The sequence below is a fragment of the Taeniopygia guttata genome, chromosome 17 (assembly GCF_048771995.1).
Source record: "Taeniopygia guttata chromosome 17, bTaeGut7.mat, whole genome shotgun sequence".
Lineage (NCBI taxonomy): Eukaryota > Metazoa > Chordata > Aves > Passeriformes > Estrildidae > Taeniopygia > Taeniopygia guttata.
Genome location: NC_133042.1, coordinates 9,843,682 through 9,861,386, shown reverse-complemented (window position 1 = coordinate 9,861,386; position 17,705 = coordinate 9,843,682). Strand labels below are relative to the sequence as shown.

Below are 17,705 nucleotides of genomic sequence, written 5' to 3'. Positions count from 1 at the left end.
ATCAGTGTTTTGACATTTTCCCCTGCCCTTAAAATTCAGTTTTAATATTTTTGTAGAAAAGTCTGACTTCAGGTCAATTGCTGGTTTCTATAAAGAAACAGAACATCCATCTCAAGTATTCTATTATTAATCTGCAGATGGAGTTTATTAAAACAGAAAACTCTGCTGAAACATTCCAAACTGGTAGTGAAGGACTCGCAGAAACTTAATTTCCTTTTCTGCAACATTTGTTTTTATTATTTATTTTCCCTAGCAGCCACACTTCAAAGAGAATCAAATAAAAAGAAACTTATTTGAAATTTAGCTTTTCTTTAAACGCATACATTATTCCCAGAAGCCACAAGCATTGTTAAAGAGAGAACTCTGGAATAAAACAGGGCTCAGTCATGAGAGTGAATCTCTCTAAGGCAAGGGACCCAATGAAAATCTACAAACAAGCACATCTGTTTCAGTGAAAGCGTTCAGTTTTCTAGCAGGAAGCGTTTCCCTTCCCTATCTCATTCAGTGAGGAAATAAAGAATTAATTGCTCATCTAGGAAATATTTCAGATTACAGTTACAATGAACTAAAAGGTTGTTATCATTAATCACTTGGCTTTTGTTTCACAAGAATGGAGTTTACAATCTCTTCTGTATCCTCCCCTGACTTTACAAGAGTATGGAAAATCCTCCCCTGAAGGCCAGACTTCCTCTTCCACCAAAAACTGCAGAGAACTCTTCATGCTCAGCCCTCAGTGGCAGCAACAGCTGGGGAAAAGAAACCTCAAAGCACTGCTGGGCTCAGGAACTCTGCAGTTCCAACTACCCTTGCAACAGAAACACTGACAAAAAGCAGACATTACTTTGAAACAGAACAGTCTACAAATATACAAATACAGATTTCTAATGCTCTTGTATTTCCCAAGCGTGAGTGAATCTAAAACTTTTGCTCCTGATAACCATAAATCTCTCTCTAGCTTCTGAACACACCAGCAATTAAAGGATATTACACTGATGAGATCACTTCTATCAACAACAATTAAGTTTAAAAAAGCATAATACAGTTTCTTTTAAAAATATGAAGGTATTATTGTATCCTTCCCTAACCTCTGAAAGCAAGAAGCACAAAGACCTACAGGACAACAGGCCACAGGCAGCACAGCCTGCACTGAGACCTAATGAACTGACACCCCTTCAATGTCCTAAGTACTCCTCTGTGTATACAGGACACGGCAAACACCATCTGTATTTCTGATTCCAATAGAAACATCTTATAAAAGGCTAAAATCTGACCTTGAAACCCTGTAACAAAAGCATTTACAGTGTTGTCTTATACACAAATTCCATGCCTATTACTGCTCATGAGTGCAAGCCTGAATGGAAGGGGTCCTAGCACAGGAACACAAGGGCATGAACGCTGAGTCCTTACAAACACCACAGCAAGTTTTAAACAATGTACTCCTCCCTGTCTAAAATAACTTTATTACTGACCAACATATCAGTGGATGTGTGCCTAGCAAGCCTATTAGCTCAGAAGTCTGTACCAGACAAATGGAGCAATATTTATTCTTAAGTCTAGAACAGCTGAGGGTAAAGGCCCCACTTACATGTAACAGCAGCACAGCAGCAAGGAATGACTGGCCCTGGCAGTAGCCAATCTCTTCATCATACACAGAGTAGGCCTAAAAGAGGAATCAAGACTTTACTGGTACCTGTCTCAAGATAACAAACACAAATAGAACAGAACAATGCATTGAACACAGCTCCATACAATTCCCACGGATGGAGTTCTGCCATTGTCATTCTAACAAAGGGGAAATCTGTATGACAGCCAAACTGGGACACACACAGGCAGTGGCTGGTTCCAGTGATGCACCAATATTGCTGCAGCCTATTAAACCACTTATCTGAGTGCTTTTATATCTGAACAGGTCGCACAGGGATGTTAGGAAAAGGGAGAAACCCTAGGAATCAAAATAAAGTGCTGGAAGCTTAAACCATTCCAGCTGAGATACCTGAATACATTGAGCTGTCCATTTTTCTTATTTTTTCCTTTTAATAATCAGCTTCAGTGCATGCCTATGTCTTTATAACCTTTATGGAGGTACATAGTCATCTCCAGTTACATAATTTGTCCAGCTTGATCCAGGCTGACAGGTCAGGAATGATGTGAAGTCTTTGCATCAAACACTTCAGTGCAGAGAAATCCAGAAGGGTTTTAGGCTTCCCGTGTGCATACCCAGACACAGCCCAACAGCTACCATGGAGAAGAGCCTGAGCCTGGTGCCAGGGGCTGTCTCCGTGACAGACAATGCTAACACATCCCCCTTTCTTCTCAGCCAACAGTCACACTGCTGCTGATGTTGAATACAAGTTGGCAAAACCAGCCCAGAAGAATTTAAAGAATACCTTGCATATTTTGTACAGGGAATCCTGGCCATCCCCCCCAGTATCTTTAAAATAATCATGAGCAGGGAATGTTCGATTGATGTCTCGGGTGATGGCACTGTCTTGTGGAGACTCCTATCAGAAAAAGAAAATAACATGCAAATTAAAACACATCAAAAGCATATAAATTACAATATGCTAGGATTGAGACTTGGGAGACTAGCACTGGGTTCTGTGCACTGTTCAAAATTTACCAAGACCTAGTGTACCCCAGCAGAGCTGGCAGCTCAGATCACAGCAGGGATAGGTTTGGGTACCTCAGCACATCTGGGGAGGTCAGAGAGTGGCAGAAGGAGCTCACACACACACACACACACCCACACACCCCATTTGTGCTCCAGGCCAGGGCAGTGCAGATGCTGCCATCCCTCAGAGATTCCTGGATGCCAGCACTGCCCAGGCACACTCCTGGTATCTCACAACTGCAGGAGTCCCAGTCAGCTGTAGGCAGCAGCTGTCCAAAATGCTGTCCCTGAAGTTCAGCTGGAGGAACCACTCCTCATCCCCTCAGAACTCAATTAGAGAAAACAGATGAGTATGAGCCCTAGGGAGTGTCACACAGGAAAACATGAGGGAATGCAGGGACAGGTCCTGTACGAGCTGGATTTCAGCATGAGGAAGATGGAACTTTGTTCTCTACATAACTCTGACACCATCAGCTTCAGATGCCTTGGACATTTGGAAAGCTGAGCACTAAAAAACAAGTAGTTTAATCTATCCAAAAAACTATGTTTCTGCTAGGCAAATGGAAAAAGGTTAGAAGTGAAAGATGGTAAAAAAAGTGCACTACATAATCAGTGCAAGGAACATTCAACACAGCTTGTAGTTCTTTTTCTTCACAAAATAATTTTTCAAAGAACAACAAAATTACCACAGTGTGCTTCATTTTCAGTGTGCTTCATTTATCTTCTGATTTTAATCCAAGGTTAATGCTCCTCTCTGGGGCTTAACACAGACATTTCATTAGGAAAGAAAGCATTATGATGCTATTAGAATCAAGACCAGATTGTTTTGGAAATTATATCAAAAGTACTGTTCAGCATTCCAATTTGATAATAATTAACACGGTAAAGAAGTCTGTCTCATTATAAGGAAATTAGAAACAAACAAAATCCAATACTCAATAAATATCATATAAATAAACACCTTTTAAGTCAAAGACAATTATGCTAATGGCTGGCTGTTTGCAAACAGGGAAAGACAAAGCTCAGAAACCACTCTGCAAACTTTCAACATGTGAGTACAGACTTAGTGATAACTTTTAGCTTCTTACAAGTTTGCAAGACTGAATTCCAGTGAAGTACTCCCAGGAGCACAGGTTCTGGCCACTGCCAGCAGCATCTGTGGTCCTACACAAGTGCCTTTCCTGAGAGTCACCTCTCTTCTGCTGCAATGGCAAAATAATCTCAAATCCACTTGCCTTTTAATCCACTTATTTAACAGCAGAGACAAAAGCATCTGGTTGGAAACTCTTAAGAGAGGATTCTCAAACGAATCACTCATTATGGCTAAAGAGAACTAATTAGTGACCTCTCTGGCTTTGCGTGACTTGCTCAGCTCCTGACTCCTGTGTCTCAGCACAATTCCTCAAGCAATCCAACGTGAGTTCCTGCAGCTGAAACACAGCTTGGGAAGAGAAAAATCAACGGAAATGATAAGGTTTAAAAAATGTTTTTCAAACTATGGCTTTGAAATCTCCCCATTAGTACAAACTGCTGCAATCCAAGCATTGTGTAACCTTTTCTTTACTCCTATTTTTATACCTTGCTGTGAGAATTGGCTCAATGGGCAATTTCTCATGCTTTCAGGGGACTGGGAACTGAAGGAAACCCTTCTGAACCCACACCCTTCACAAACTGGGACTGAAAAATAGAAAGCTAAGAATGACAGGAAGAAAAAGAAAGTAATAAAGAAAACAGAGTGGAAACCAGCCATGAGAACTGAGGCAAGTGTAGTAAAGATTAAAATTCTCGTAACAGTTTGCAGCTCTGAAGGAAAGCAGGAAAATGTAGATGCTCAGAGTCAGAATATGCCCTTCCTCCCTCTCTTTTATGGACTTTAATATATTAAGGGAGTTATATTGAAACTTTCCTCTCCAGTTGATTTAAACAGAAACTACATGAGTAATTATGGAAACCAGGATGCAGTCCAGCTGGGAAAAAGCCCATTTATTCTGTCAGGCTACATATAAAAGCATATTGGTTCCCACCTCTTAAACCTGACACATTTAAAAAATATTTTCCATGTATTTTCGTGATCTTGCAGGAAGCATCCTAGGATCTGCAAACCATGTCCTGGAGTTACAGCCTTGATCAACATATTCAGACTGAGACTGTGTTACTTTTTCTGTAGCTTAAGGCACAATTAAAGAGCTGGAGTTCCCTCTTCCTGGGACTGATCTACTTGCAGTTTTCAGCAGCTCAGGTTTATTCCTCCTAATCCACTACCTAAACCCAAGAGGATGAAGAAGCTGCAGAAAAGAATTGCTAAAGGACAAGATTTATGATGAAAAAAATGAAATAAGAAACCTCCAGAGAACAGAGGAAGCTGCCTGCTGGAAATGGCTCATCACCCAAAGATTAGCTCTTGTAGCACCAGGGTCCTGGAGAAAATCCCCTGGGGTTATAAAACAACCCTGACCTGGACACAGGCTGCCTTCAGAACCACCACAAAAATAGAGACATTTGAGGGGACCAAACTTCAGGTTCCCCCTGCCCCAATGCCCAGAATAATTCCAACTGTGGAATTTTGCTCACTGGTGAGCTATCTGACACACCCACCACCAACCCAAACTGTGCCTGACTCTCACTCTTGCCACATCCATTTCCACATTCCAGTTATTCCTAGGAAGGTCCCACTGACTGCAAGAATTCTGCCAGGGGTCAGAGATTACTGTGGGAAGGGTCTGGAGTCTCAGACCACCACTGGAATTTTCCTTGCTTTGCCAGGGCGGGACCAGCACGTGGTGTGTTGCTGCAAGGCATGGACAAGCCACCCTGGAGTGCACCAAGCCAGGGCCAGATTCCAGCAGATCCAACACGCAGAGAGAGCCAAAACTCTATGCAGCTTTCATGGGCAGCAGCAGGGGTAATATTACACGATGGGGATAAGTTATTTTGAGCAGATCTGTACATCTTAAGCACATTCAAATACATTAAATAGTCTTTTGACAGCTATTTTCAGTGTTAGCAGGATCCTGTGCCACCAGGTCTATTTTGCAAGCTGATGGCGTTCCCATAATTACTTTTATTAAGCAACGTTTAGATTCATTTTTACACAGAGTGCACCTCCTGCATTTGTTTGTGCCCAAACCACTGGAGAAGGTTTTGGTAGGATGAATTACACCTGTTACTGAGACCTCAAGGAAGTGACACAAACCACAGTTTCACAGAAATGTAATTGTTAACTTCCCACAAGGAATGCTGCCTGCAGAATGTGTTACCTGGAGTCAGCACTTGTCCAGGACATTCATAGATAAAGAGTATTTGTAGAAAAAAACTAATAATTTGGACAAGTTTGGACTGGTTAGACACTGCAGTTGGATACAATAGTGCATTGATACAGCATAGTTTCAGGCCAAATATGGCAATATAGTGCAATTCTAAAAATAAAAGTGAATCCCTTGTGATATGCAGCCCTTTCGCTCTGTTCGTTTCCTTTTAGGGCTCAAGTTTCCCACAGGAAAATTAAAGCAAGGAGTTTGCCTACAGTGCCCTGCAGCATGTATGGATAAAGCATAAACACCAACCAGGCTGGAAGCTTCTCCTGCCCCTGCTCTCACTCCAAGACTATTTAGGGCAATGGAGATAAGGGGGAAAGCCCCACCCAGTGCCAAGGAACACACCTTCAGCAACAGGAAAGTCATCCGAGACAAGCCATGAAAACATGTGACGTATCATTTATTTCTTAAATGTATTTATGATCCATTCAGACCTTTCAAATAAAGTGTACAAGTGCATTTCAGAATAAAAAACTACACTCTTCACACAGCTCTGTAGAACACTACATTTCATCAAGAAACTTGAAGCAAAAACTTCCTATTAAATCACCCATGCATCCTTTGGCTACAATAATATCACTGATCAACAACTACTGCTAGTCAATTCCGAGTTTCCCTTTAAAGAGAAGGAGCATCCTAAAATATGCCACCCCTTCCAGAGACCTCTCTTTAAAGAGAGAATATTAAATAAATTAGCTAGGCTTTTAGGCAAAACAGTAAGGCTTCTTAGTACTGTTGATGCATGATCCATATATTTGGAGAACAGGCAATCCCAGGCTATGTGAAATGCGTCAACAGCCCTTGAAATTTTAGTAGTATCAAGATTACATCAATCCAGAACAAATGGCAGACAAAAATGTAACCAGGGGAACAATCACTGAAAAATGTGCAGTTTCTTGTAGGATGGGAAGTGCTGATAACAGATTCAGAAAAGTGTTTATAAAATCGGCTAAGAACCACATTGACATTCTTAAAATTACATATTGTACAAAGCCCTAAACTCTGTGAGTGTACAAGCACTGCCCTGTTAAACTGCTTGTTTGGGGATACATACACACACATGTAAAACACACAGATATATTCATTGGAAAACAATCAATTTAGCATGGCAGTGACTGTACACTGCACAGCACACAAATATATATATGTATGTACATCTACAGCAAAAAGGAAACCAGCCAAGAGATGTATGACACAGCTGGGATACACACCATCTCAAAAGGGAACAATACATTTCTTGGAGTTTTAATAGCTCTTAGCAAAATTACCTCTTGGAAATAATTATGCAAAGATTTAGAGTCAGATATTTACATGCTTCTGATTTATCTAATTCCATTTAATAATTAAAAATATGCAAATAATATTTTAACTCAGTAACATTTGTCATTTTTGGCTCAACTGTAGTTTTTCTTATTATTAGTCTTAGTTGAAAAATTAGCTACAGAAATGTCTATTAAAACCATGGGGTGGAAGAACCCCTCTCCCCTGTACTTTAACAACAGTTCTGAGTTGGCAGAAACCAGGTAATTCTGGAGCCCCAACATAACTCCTCCTCAGCTGCCTTGTGCATGAGAACACCCTTCCTTGTCTGAGCCAGAGCAGACCCAGCAGAGCCAAGGACCATCAAGGAACCCATCCAGACAGTCCCCACTGTGTCAGAACTAAACCAGCATTAGATCTTGAGAGTCAGACTGCCTCTAATTCACCTGTCTGCTTTTCTAATCTGCTTTGATGGAGGTTTCCCCATCATTCTTCCTAGCAGGGGTTCCCCACTCACAGCTCTTTCTCATCTTTTAATACAAAACTATTTTCAGCATTAAAAGGTGCACAAAGTTCTTACAAACACACACATACACATTCTCACCTGTGATTTCATCTACTCTTTGCCTTTTCACTGACATTCAGGAAAAAGCTATCAGTTGGAACACTACTTGTGTAAGGAGCTGGATTGTGTCCCAAACAAAACTCCTTCAAACAACCTCTGACAATGTCAGATCTCCACAAGACACACCAGAAAAACCCCACTGGTGGCTTCTGCTATACCAGGTGCTGTGAAAGGTGCAAGGAGACAGGTGGGACACAAGGAAAAACGAGCATCACAGAGCCATGGAATGGTTTGAGTTGGAAGGGACTTTAAAGCCCATCCAGTGCCACCCCTGCCATGGGCAGGGAAACCTTCCACTCTCCCAGGTTGCTCCAAGCCCTGTCCAGCCCAGCCCTGGGCACTTCCAGGATCCAGGGGCAGCCACAACCTCTCTGGGCAACAGAGAGGTTTTAAATAAGATCACTCCACTGCATTTCATTCAGCAAAGCAACCTAAAAGCACATGCACGCACAGCCTCCCATGCTCGTGGTTTAATTGTAAACAGCATGTGAAAAAAACAATTAAAAAAGGTACGAATACAATTCTGAAATCCCTGAAGAAAGACATACCCACGAGTATTAAGAACAGTAAAAAAGCTCATCATAAGCAGTCGCAAACGTGTTTCCATCCTGTCGCATTCATTAGAGGAATACAAAATTGAATCTAGTGTTTACATGCTAGAATTACAATAGAAACTAGATTTCAAAGGTTACATATGGAGAGAAATGTATCAGCATAGGAACTTGCAAAAGACTGTGCTGTACAGCATTTCTAAAGACATGAGTCTGTCAAGACAATACAACGATTGCAAATCCTTTCAGACAGTTCAAAAGCGTGGCTAGAGGTAATGCTGCTTTCTGTTCTCTGAAAGGATTAACTGCACCAGTATTTTTAGTAGGTTTTAATGACAATTTAACCTCAAGAAATACCTGACCCCTCAAAAACCGAGGTGATCAGAAACATACAGGTACCTTACAGCCCTCAGGTTTTATTTCTTTGTACACTAAACATCAATTCATTTGACAGCATCTACAGAAAACGTTTTAAAAAATGTTTTTATGAAATACTTTCCATACTCATTAATGCTAATATTTAAAAATACTTCACAGTGTGGTACTAATGTAACTTCATAAAACGAGCAACTTGAGATTGCTAAAGCTCAAAGCCTTACATTATATTAAAATAGTCCAAAGATCCCACACACACACACAGAATCACTAGCACTATAAATATACCTAAGCCACTTTAGTGCAAAGTCTGGTTTTGCTTTCCCTGACAAATCCCTCTATATTCCTGCCAGCATATTAAAACGTCATCCTTTACTAATCTAATTATTGATTTTCAAGGTTTCATTTACAGTTGAAATCCCAGAAGAACTTTTTTTCAATTTACCATAAAAGTAATGACTTGGTTTATTAAGCATTTGATTGCTTGGTTCACGTGGTCTGTGTAACACTGAGAATGACTCGCATATGCACAGCAAGATTTGAGTTCATCTTTATGAGGAGCCACTCAAATTGGTTTCACCTTTTAATGGAAGGATCTCCAGTAATGACCATCAGAAAGAAGCCAAAGCTTTGAATTACAAAATTTCTATTCTCATCTTACAAATTAATAAATGGAAGTCAGAACACAAAGTCAGGACTGCCTGCTCTGTTCCAACCCCCTGTGGAGCCTTCCCCACTTCCTTCCAAACATAGGTGTCCCTCTAAACCCCTACTCTAAATATCATCTAATGCAATGTGCATCCACTCAGCACTTCCTAAAACTTCTCAGCCAATAAAGCCACTGGTTACCAACCCACCAGCAGGTCTGTCCCACACGGAGCTGGTGCCTCCTGGGCTCTCCGGGAGCAGAGCCTGCACATCCTGTGATCAGCTCAGGGAAGCTGCCTCTATAAACAAACATTTCACCTGTCTAGAAAACAATGTCACAGGGAAAAAAAACCTGAAAAGCTGACCAAACAAAGTCCATCCCATCAGATTAACTCCCTGTGGCTGGAACAGCTCAGACGGACAACAATGACATGGACTGACATGACCTGAACTGAAGTGAGGGGCTGATCATCACCCCAGGTCTGCAGGGAATCCCTTTGGGGTGGGTGTGGGAGACCCCAGGCTCAGAGGAACTGCTTTCAGGGAGCAGCAAAGCAAAAGCAAGAAAGTTAAACTCCATATTTCAAAGTGTGTATTATAAAGAAAATGACCCACATTAAATACTCCATTGTTTTGACCCACCTCCAGCAGGTTTCCTCTCTTTGTTCCCATCCACCACAACTTTCAGACTTTCGGTTTCTTTCTCTGAATAAACAGCACCTGGTCCTACACTCACTAAATTTTAACTTTGAAGACCTATTCCCTTTCAAAAACATAACTTTAGTATTAAATGTGTTTGCTCATGTGCAGAAACATCTTTTGAAGCAGCACCTCTGCAAAGCACAGGCAGTAATGGAAACACCAACTGGAAGTAGGACATTGGCCCAGAGGCAGGAGAACACACTTCTCTGCAGGGAAAAGGGGACATTCTCCCACCAGCCCAAAAGCAGGGCCGCTTGCTTTGATGGACACAGTCTGTAAAACCCAACCAGCTGCAGCCTCCCCAGCTCTGGCCTGACCACAGCCCCATACACACAACAGCATTCAACCTGCAGGGAATATTAAAGGTAACATTTGGATAAACTTGGATTACAATCTGAGTTTTATCTTGAATGACACCACGGAAAGGATGTGTTGTATTCTGCAGAGTCATGGAAGGGAAGAAGAAACATTTCTAAACCAAGCAATAAAATAAGGGCCAAGTTAGGCAAAAGTTTCAGCAGGTGCTTCAAAAATTCAGAGTCAAACATGTGCTAAAACAACAAAAAAAAAGCCTTTCAAAACCTCCACCTCCTCTTATTAAGTTATCTAAAACAGATGAATCAGAAAAATTCTAGAAGGATCTTTTCTTTGTACAGTCTGAAGGTAGATTCCTGTGCTCACATAGTGGTTCCTAAGAAATATTCTATAAAGCACCAGCCTGACTTAGAAGTTCTGCCAGCTTCAAACCCTGATGTGCAGTAAGATCAGACTGAAATATTTCAGACTTCCTGACTCATGGAGTTACTGCCTTGATCATCACAGCACTTGGGAACATCACGATAAATAGCAAAAAATCTGCGTATTGAATTTGCACACTGTTTCCACCTTGTATCACATCTGGGCCTTGGAAGTGTCTTTTTTCAGAAGAGACAAACTGAAATTTAGGGTTCTCACACACAAAGTGTTTATATGACAGGGAGGGAACAATGCCATTGAGAATTCTCTGTCTCTTGCAATTCTCTGTGCCTCAGTACTTTGCAGCCCCTTCTTCCTGTCAAAGACTTGTGACAAATATCCAAAACTGCCCCTTGGCACTCTGACACTGAGCTATGTCAGAACTCCAAGTAATAGAAACATATTTCTGAGTGATAAAAAGCTTATAAACAAACTCCCCCAACAACAAATAAAGACTGTAGAAACTGGTAACATTTAATAAAAAATTAAGAGTAGAATAATAGCAAAACTTTTGTTTGACACAAAAGAAGATTTCTGCTGAGTTTAAAAATACTGTCCCTTGACTGAGACAATAAAAAAATAATATTTCACAGCTATTTTCCCAGTATATTTGGAAAATGACAACATAATCAAAACCTAACTTCCAGTAATTTTTTTTTTTTAAAGAATTTCTACATGAAGCAAATTACCATCTTCTGAGAAGCTGTGAGTATAGAAATCCTTCCCAGGGCACTAAAAAAAGCCACTGAATTGCATCTTGCAAATTGAACCTTCCAGCAGCTTAATTTGAAAGTGAAGCAGATAACTCTAATAAAAAATAAATTTATAGTCTGAGATGGAATTTGAAAATTAGTTCATTTAATCATATCACAACCCCATTTTTATGAAGATGCAATTTGGTTTCTGTCCTCTCCTCAGCATGGCATTTATCTGTGCCATGCTCTGACCATTGATTTCCAAAGCACCCAGACAAAAACAGAGCCAGAAGTGGATTCATTTCATATGTGGAGGATGAAAATGATCCAGCTGGAAAGTTTCCTGCCTGACCATTCCTAGCACAGACTGTGATGGGAAGGACCCCTGTGCCTGTGTTGGGTGCATGACAAAGAGTGTTCAATGCACTGCTGAGAAACAAAGTCATGTCTGTCAAAATTATTTTTCCCACCACTGGCACAGTGAACAGAATTCACCCCCTGCAATTTCACTGAAGACAACAGACTCAAATGCTATAAATATTTAAAACATCTAAACACATACTATACACACTACATCAACATTAAATTAAGAGGGAAAAAATGTCTTTTAACTATTTAAAATATCAATAAATTAACACAGACAAAAAGAGAAATATTTGACACTAAAACCAAGCAAATGAGGCAACACTAAAAGTGTCTGTACAGTGAATGAAACTTGAATGCATCAATTTGCTGCAACCCCTCTCCATCCTTATCTCTTGGAGACTTCCAGATTCTGATTTTCACCTCATACAGGAAATGTCTGAGCTGAGGAAGACTTGGAAATGAGTAAGGCAACTGAAAACAGCCTGGCTGTCAGGAATGTTAGAACTGAACCTTTGCTGCAAAGCAGCAACAGCTGCAAGAATGCATCTGGATCAGCCACCACGCTCCAAGTGCAATTCCAGGCTCAGGGCTGAAGGAGCAACTGCTTCAGCTCCAGTTAAATCTCTATGCCATGATTTAGACCCCTTAGCAGCTTCAAAAACTTCCACAATTTTCAAAAACTAGCACACAATGCTCCTATTTAAACCCTCTAGCCATAAAAAACCTAAAAGCAACAATCTTTGCTTTGCAGCTTCCACTTAAACCTGAAACTGCCATTTCTAGGATTTTAGGCCCCAGCAGATTCTTCTCTTCTATTAAGTTCAATCAAATGCTATTTCAGTGATACACTGCATCATTTCAAAGACTTGGAAATGTTAGATAAGGTGAAGAGTCAGAAAAAGGCTACAGGGAGTTTACCTGAGAGGCCATTCCAAAAATACCACACACACACACTTTGATATGAGTGACTAAAGCCCTTGAATTGTTCCCTGAAGCCCACCTTTGCCATCACACCCACAGAGTGCCCGAGACAATCAGCCAGGATGTGCAGGAGATTATTATCCCACTTCTTTTCCAAGTGAGTCACTCCACCCCTGTGCTCCCCCACGGCTGTCTGTGTCTAACCAAAATTCCGACTGCCACGGCTCTGCCGAGCACATCACGCCGGGCGTGTCTGCGAGAACCAGCACAAACCCCTCTCTGCTCTTTACTACAGAGAGCAAGAAATGGTGGCGTGAAGGCAGCAGGGTTTAGACAACCTGTGCTCTTAAAATCTCAGATGAAGAGGATGTTTATCTTGAGAGCTTTGGACTGACAATGGATGAAATCCATTCTAGCTGGAAGCTGATCAAGATGCCACTTAAATGCTCTGTCCCAGGGCCCTCCAACGGAAGGAGGCAGCAGTAGCAGGGGGCTCTATCCATCCTCTCCTGAACAGGTACACACACATCCAGGAGAGGAACTCAAGTGTACCAGCACTGAGTGCTGACAAATACATGCCATGCCAGGAATGCTTCATCCTGCAGCTCTCTCTCCTTCCCCATTTCCTCACTGGCAGCCCCACGAGACTGTACTGAAGCGAATGTGGATGGGCAGCGGGGTCGGGCTGTAGCAATCATGGCATGTGATGGGGCAGAGACAAGCTGGTATCCTCCAGGGCAAGGCATGGAGAGGAGAGGCCAGGGCTCACAGCACAGCAGAGAGGAGGGGGGAGTTTGCAGGAGGGACAGGGCAGAGTATTAAAAATATGATCTTGACCTAGAACAACACAGACTTGAAACGAGTTAACAAAAACAAAGCCTTCCCTTTGGCCAAGAGAATTACCCCAATTCTAAAAATATCACATTATTTTCCCTATCATTTTTTCATTCCCACTGTGACTAAGAGCACACCAGCTGTACCAGAGGAGCTCAGGGAATTCCCCACTCGGCAGCCCAAGGCAGTGACGGGAAGCACAAGGAGGGGCACAGAGGGCAGATGGTCGGGGGCACAACCTGCTCTCAGAGCAGGATAGACAGAGGGACAGCCCTGCACCAGGGACAGGGCGACACTGCAATCCACCACGACAGGAATACTCGGTTCATCTTCATTTCCAAAATGGCATAGTAAAAAGACAAGGATATTCTTTAGGAAAAAGTCAACAATTTGAGGGCCATTCTGCCTTCTTAACAGCATGACAGTACTCAAAACATTTAATCTAGGCTAGCTTGAACAAACTGTAGTCAATGAGATTTGGTTCCTCAGATATTGCCTCTGTCTGACCAGTTAGATATGCTTTTGCCAACAGGATTTAGCTCCTGCTATATTTGAACCATCTTTAATCCCATGAAGGCTAAAGAAAAATGTCTCTGATTTAGCTCTGTGCACTTATGAATAACTCAAATACTACAGTTAAATTTACAACATAGTTCCTTTAGCTGTTTAGAAGACAATTGTTTTCTTTCCTTTCCCCTTAAGTTCCAGTATGTAAAATATCAGAAGAATTTAGATTAAAAAAAAAAAAAAAAAGGGGACATGTTATTTTTAAAGTTGTTCTTGAGAAAATTTCCACATACAAACCCACGGCATTTCTCCACTGGTTTGAGAACAATTTTCTCATGTTGGCATCATCCTTGAGTGGCTGCCACAACTCTGGTATCATAAAGCAACACGTATTTTCTCTTAGCTTATCAAAACACATTTTATTTAACTGCTAAATTTGGTCTGATCCAAGTTTTTCTTCTTACTTCACAACAAACAGGAAAACGCAGATGCTGCACTCAGCTCCAAACATGCATCCTACCAGGGAAACGGGGCACGGAAGCCAGATCAGCCCTAGGAGTACGACTGCCCAGACCACATCGCTGCACTCACGGCTCATTAACAGAGCTCACACTGAAATGTTCACATTGTTCACTCCCGTTCTACAAGTCCTGTCTAGGTAGCACTGAAAAACAAATTGTTTGGCCCCTTCTGTTCTGACGCTGGAGCATTGTGTCAATATACTTTGGCATATATTAAAAAAAATCCCTGTAATATACCATAGACTGTGACATTTCCACTTTAGATCTATCATTTACATGTGAAGCACGAATCTCCAAAGAACCCAGTAAAGCTGTAAGAAAGACTACATTTTGCCGAAGCTCTCAGACACCCACTCCATTCAGTCACACCAGCTGGAGAGGTAAGTGTCAAGATACAGCTTTATTCTTTAAAATGAATGTGGAGGTGAAACTCCGCAGCCTCCTCCACAGCAATCATTTTTTAAACTGAAACCACAACGATATGTGCTCCTGATCCTTCTATGTCAGCAGCATTTCTCAGAAACCTTTTTGCAAATCTGGTTATCTTAAAATCATATCTAAGTTATTTTGCAATCTACGCAATTGTCCCTGCACTTCCCAGTCCAGCTGACAGGTGTACTAGACATGGCATCCATTGGAAGATCTTTTGCTCCTAGAGGTAGAGGAGTCCTTAGCTACCCTCTGTCTAGCACACGAGGCACAGATGGCCCCCGAGAGACGCTTCAGCCCCTTCTGAAAGACACTGTTGGAGAGACTGTAAATGACACAGTTGCAGAAACTGTTGCTAATGGCAAGCCAGGTGGTCAAGAAGGATGCAACACGGTTACTGTAGACGTTGGAGCTCTCCAGCAGGAAATAGATGATGTAGGGCAGCCACAGGATGTAGAAGACACTGGTGATGCGGAAGAGGACCATGGCATAGCGCTTGTCCGGGCAGGGCTGGGCCTCCCCAGCCTCCCCGTCCTGCGAGCTGAAGCGCACGCGCCGCTCGTTGATCTCCTTGGTGTGCTGCTGGCAGATGCGGAAGATGTTGAAGTAGGTGAAGCAGACAATGAAAGCGGCCGGGGCGTAGAGCATCACCACAATGAAGAGGGTGAAATAGGGATCGGTGTTCCAGGAATTGGCGCACCACTGGAACACATCCCCGTGGTATCCAGGCTTTCCCCAGTGAAAGGAGGGTAAGAAGACCAGGCAGGAGTAGAGCCAAATGGTCAATATGCAGATCCGCAGCCTCCATGGGGTAACCAGCGTGTTGTAGGTCAGGGGCTTCGTGATGGCAATGTATCTGTCAATGCTGATGCATGCCAGGGAGGCCATGGAGACGCTCTTCAGCACTGATACCACATAACCAAAGATTTGGCAAACCAAGGACTCACTTAAAACAATAGGATAGTGCAGCAGAGACAAAGAAGGCACCAGACAGCTCACGCCCACCAGGAGGTCAGCATATGCCATAGTCTGGATGAAGTAGCTGGTGGTGTGGTGGTTCAGCAGAGGTGCACAGTGAAAGACAAATATCACAATAATGTTGCCCGAAATAATCAGCACCATGAGGAACACAATAATAACCACTTCCAGGAGGCAAAAATTGATGGTCTCCAAATAGCTAATGGCCAGGAGACAGAAGGGCCGGCCACTCTGGTTGCCAACCAAAGAGGAGTTCATCTTGAGCACTGCAGTGATCTCTCTACTTCATGCTCCTGCCTGCTGCCTGCAGCCACTCCAGGCAGCTGCTGTCATTGCGGCTGGTGCTGTGTGTGCAGCAATGTCAAAACCGGAGCTCCAGTCCCCAGGGCTGCTCCAGATGCTGCTGCTGTGCATTGTCTGCAGCACAATTCCCCTTTAAATCCGGCTCCCCGCCGCTGCCGCTGCACCGGGACCCAGCAGCAGGCATGTCAGCAACTTCCCCGGCGCACCGGAGAGGGCTGATACTGATGCCCTCCTGGGTGGGCTGCCGCGCCGAGGAGGGATGAGGGGCTGGGGGAAGAGGGAGAGGAACCTCCACCGAGTCAGGACGAGAGTCCTCCCAAAGGCTGACAGAGAGAAGGGGAAAGTGTTTTACAGAACCGCCTCTCCCCCGCGCTGCCACCTCCGCCGCTCCCCTCCATCCCCACGCCCTGCTCAGCGCTCCCCGTCGGCCCCGGCTGCAGCCCCGCTCCCTCCCCGCGCCCCGCCGGCGGCAGCGGGAGGCGATGCCGCCTCCCCGGAGCCCCGGCAGCCGGGCGGGGGGATGCGCGGCGGGGAGGGCGGGGGTCCAGCCCTTCTCCGCTGGCTCCATTTTGCACGGCGCTTTTGTTCGCTGCCTCTCCCGGCCCCGCCGCCGCCGCCCCGGCCCCGCCGCCGCCCCGCCGCCCTCCGCCCGGCCCGGGGCCAGCCCGGCCCCGCCGCCCCGGCCCTACCTGCGGCGGGGGAACAAAAGCGAGGAGCATCCTCGGGCGGGCGGCGTGCGCTCCGGCCGCGGCGATGCGGAGCCGGGGGCGGGGAGGCGGGAGGAAGGGGAGGGAGGCGGCGGGAGCGCGGGGGAGGGCGCGGCGCGGCGGGGACCCGGCGGGGAGCGGGGCCGCAGCCCCGGCCCCCATCCGCCCGCCCCGGCGCGCAGGGAGCGGGGCAGCGCCGGCCGCAGCCTGGGCAAGGCGGGCTGGCGCTCCGGGAGCGCTCGGCGAGGCGGATCCACGGGCGGCCGGTGCGGTGGGAGCCTCACCCGGCGCGACCCCGCCGCCCCGGCAGCGCAGCGGGTCCCGGCGCTGGCGGCCCCGCGCCGCCGGTGCCGCAGGGACACACACCCAGCGCGCAGCCCGCTCCTCCTCCCGCACCGGCACGGCGAGCGCCAGCCGTCCATCACCGCCCCGAATTCACGCGGTTCGTCGTCACTTAAAGGCTTTTCCATCGCAGCCCTTTTGGGGAAATACCTGTTCTAGAATAAACGTGCCTTTCCTAGGTGTACTGTGTGTTGCTCACAGGAGACACCTGAACACCTGAAACCATGGGCAAAGCTGAGAACGATGTCCCACCATCAATGCTCCAGGTATGCAGGCACCTC

At 44.5% G+C, this 17,705-nt stretch overlaps 2 protein-coding genes across 6 annotated transcripts in view; both read right to left on the bottom strand.

Annotated features, from left to right (window-relative positions):
* Window positions 1–17,705, bottom strand: part of RABGAP1 (RAB GTPase activating protein 1) — a 61,541-nt gene that overhangs the window by 14,590 nt on the left and 29,246 nt on the right. For 4 of the 5 annotated variants that reach the window (XM_030286842.4, XM_030286843.4, XM_072936705.1 and 1 more), the window contains 2 exons: window positions 2,388–2,501; window positions 1,586–1,660 (listed from right to left, as the gene is read on the bottom strand). In XM_030286842.4, the coding sequence (XP_030142702.1) occupies window positions 1,586–1,660; window positions 2,388–2,501 (189 nt within the window). Of the gene's footprint in view, window positions 1–1,585; window positions 1,661–2,387; window positions 2,502–17,064; window positions 17,260–17,705 lie in introns of those variants that run through there. The other variant, XM_072936707.1, reaches the window with a different exon arrangement.
* On the bottom strand, window positions 6,305–17,204 carry GPR21 (G protein-coupled receptor 21). The gene is made up of 2 exons (XM_030286857.4): window positions 17,065–17,204; window positions 6,305–16,698 (listed from the first exon to the last, which is right to left on the bottom strand). The coding sequence occupies exon 2, from the start codon at window positions 16,328–16,330 to the stop codon at window positions 15,284–15,286; it is 1,047 nt and encodes a 348-aa protein (XP_030142717.1). The 5' UTR covers window positions 16,331–16,698; window positions 17,065–17,204; the 3' UTR covers window positions 6,305–15,283.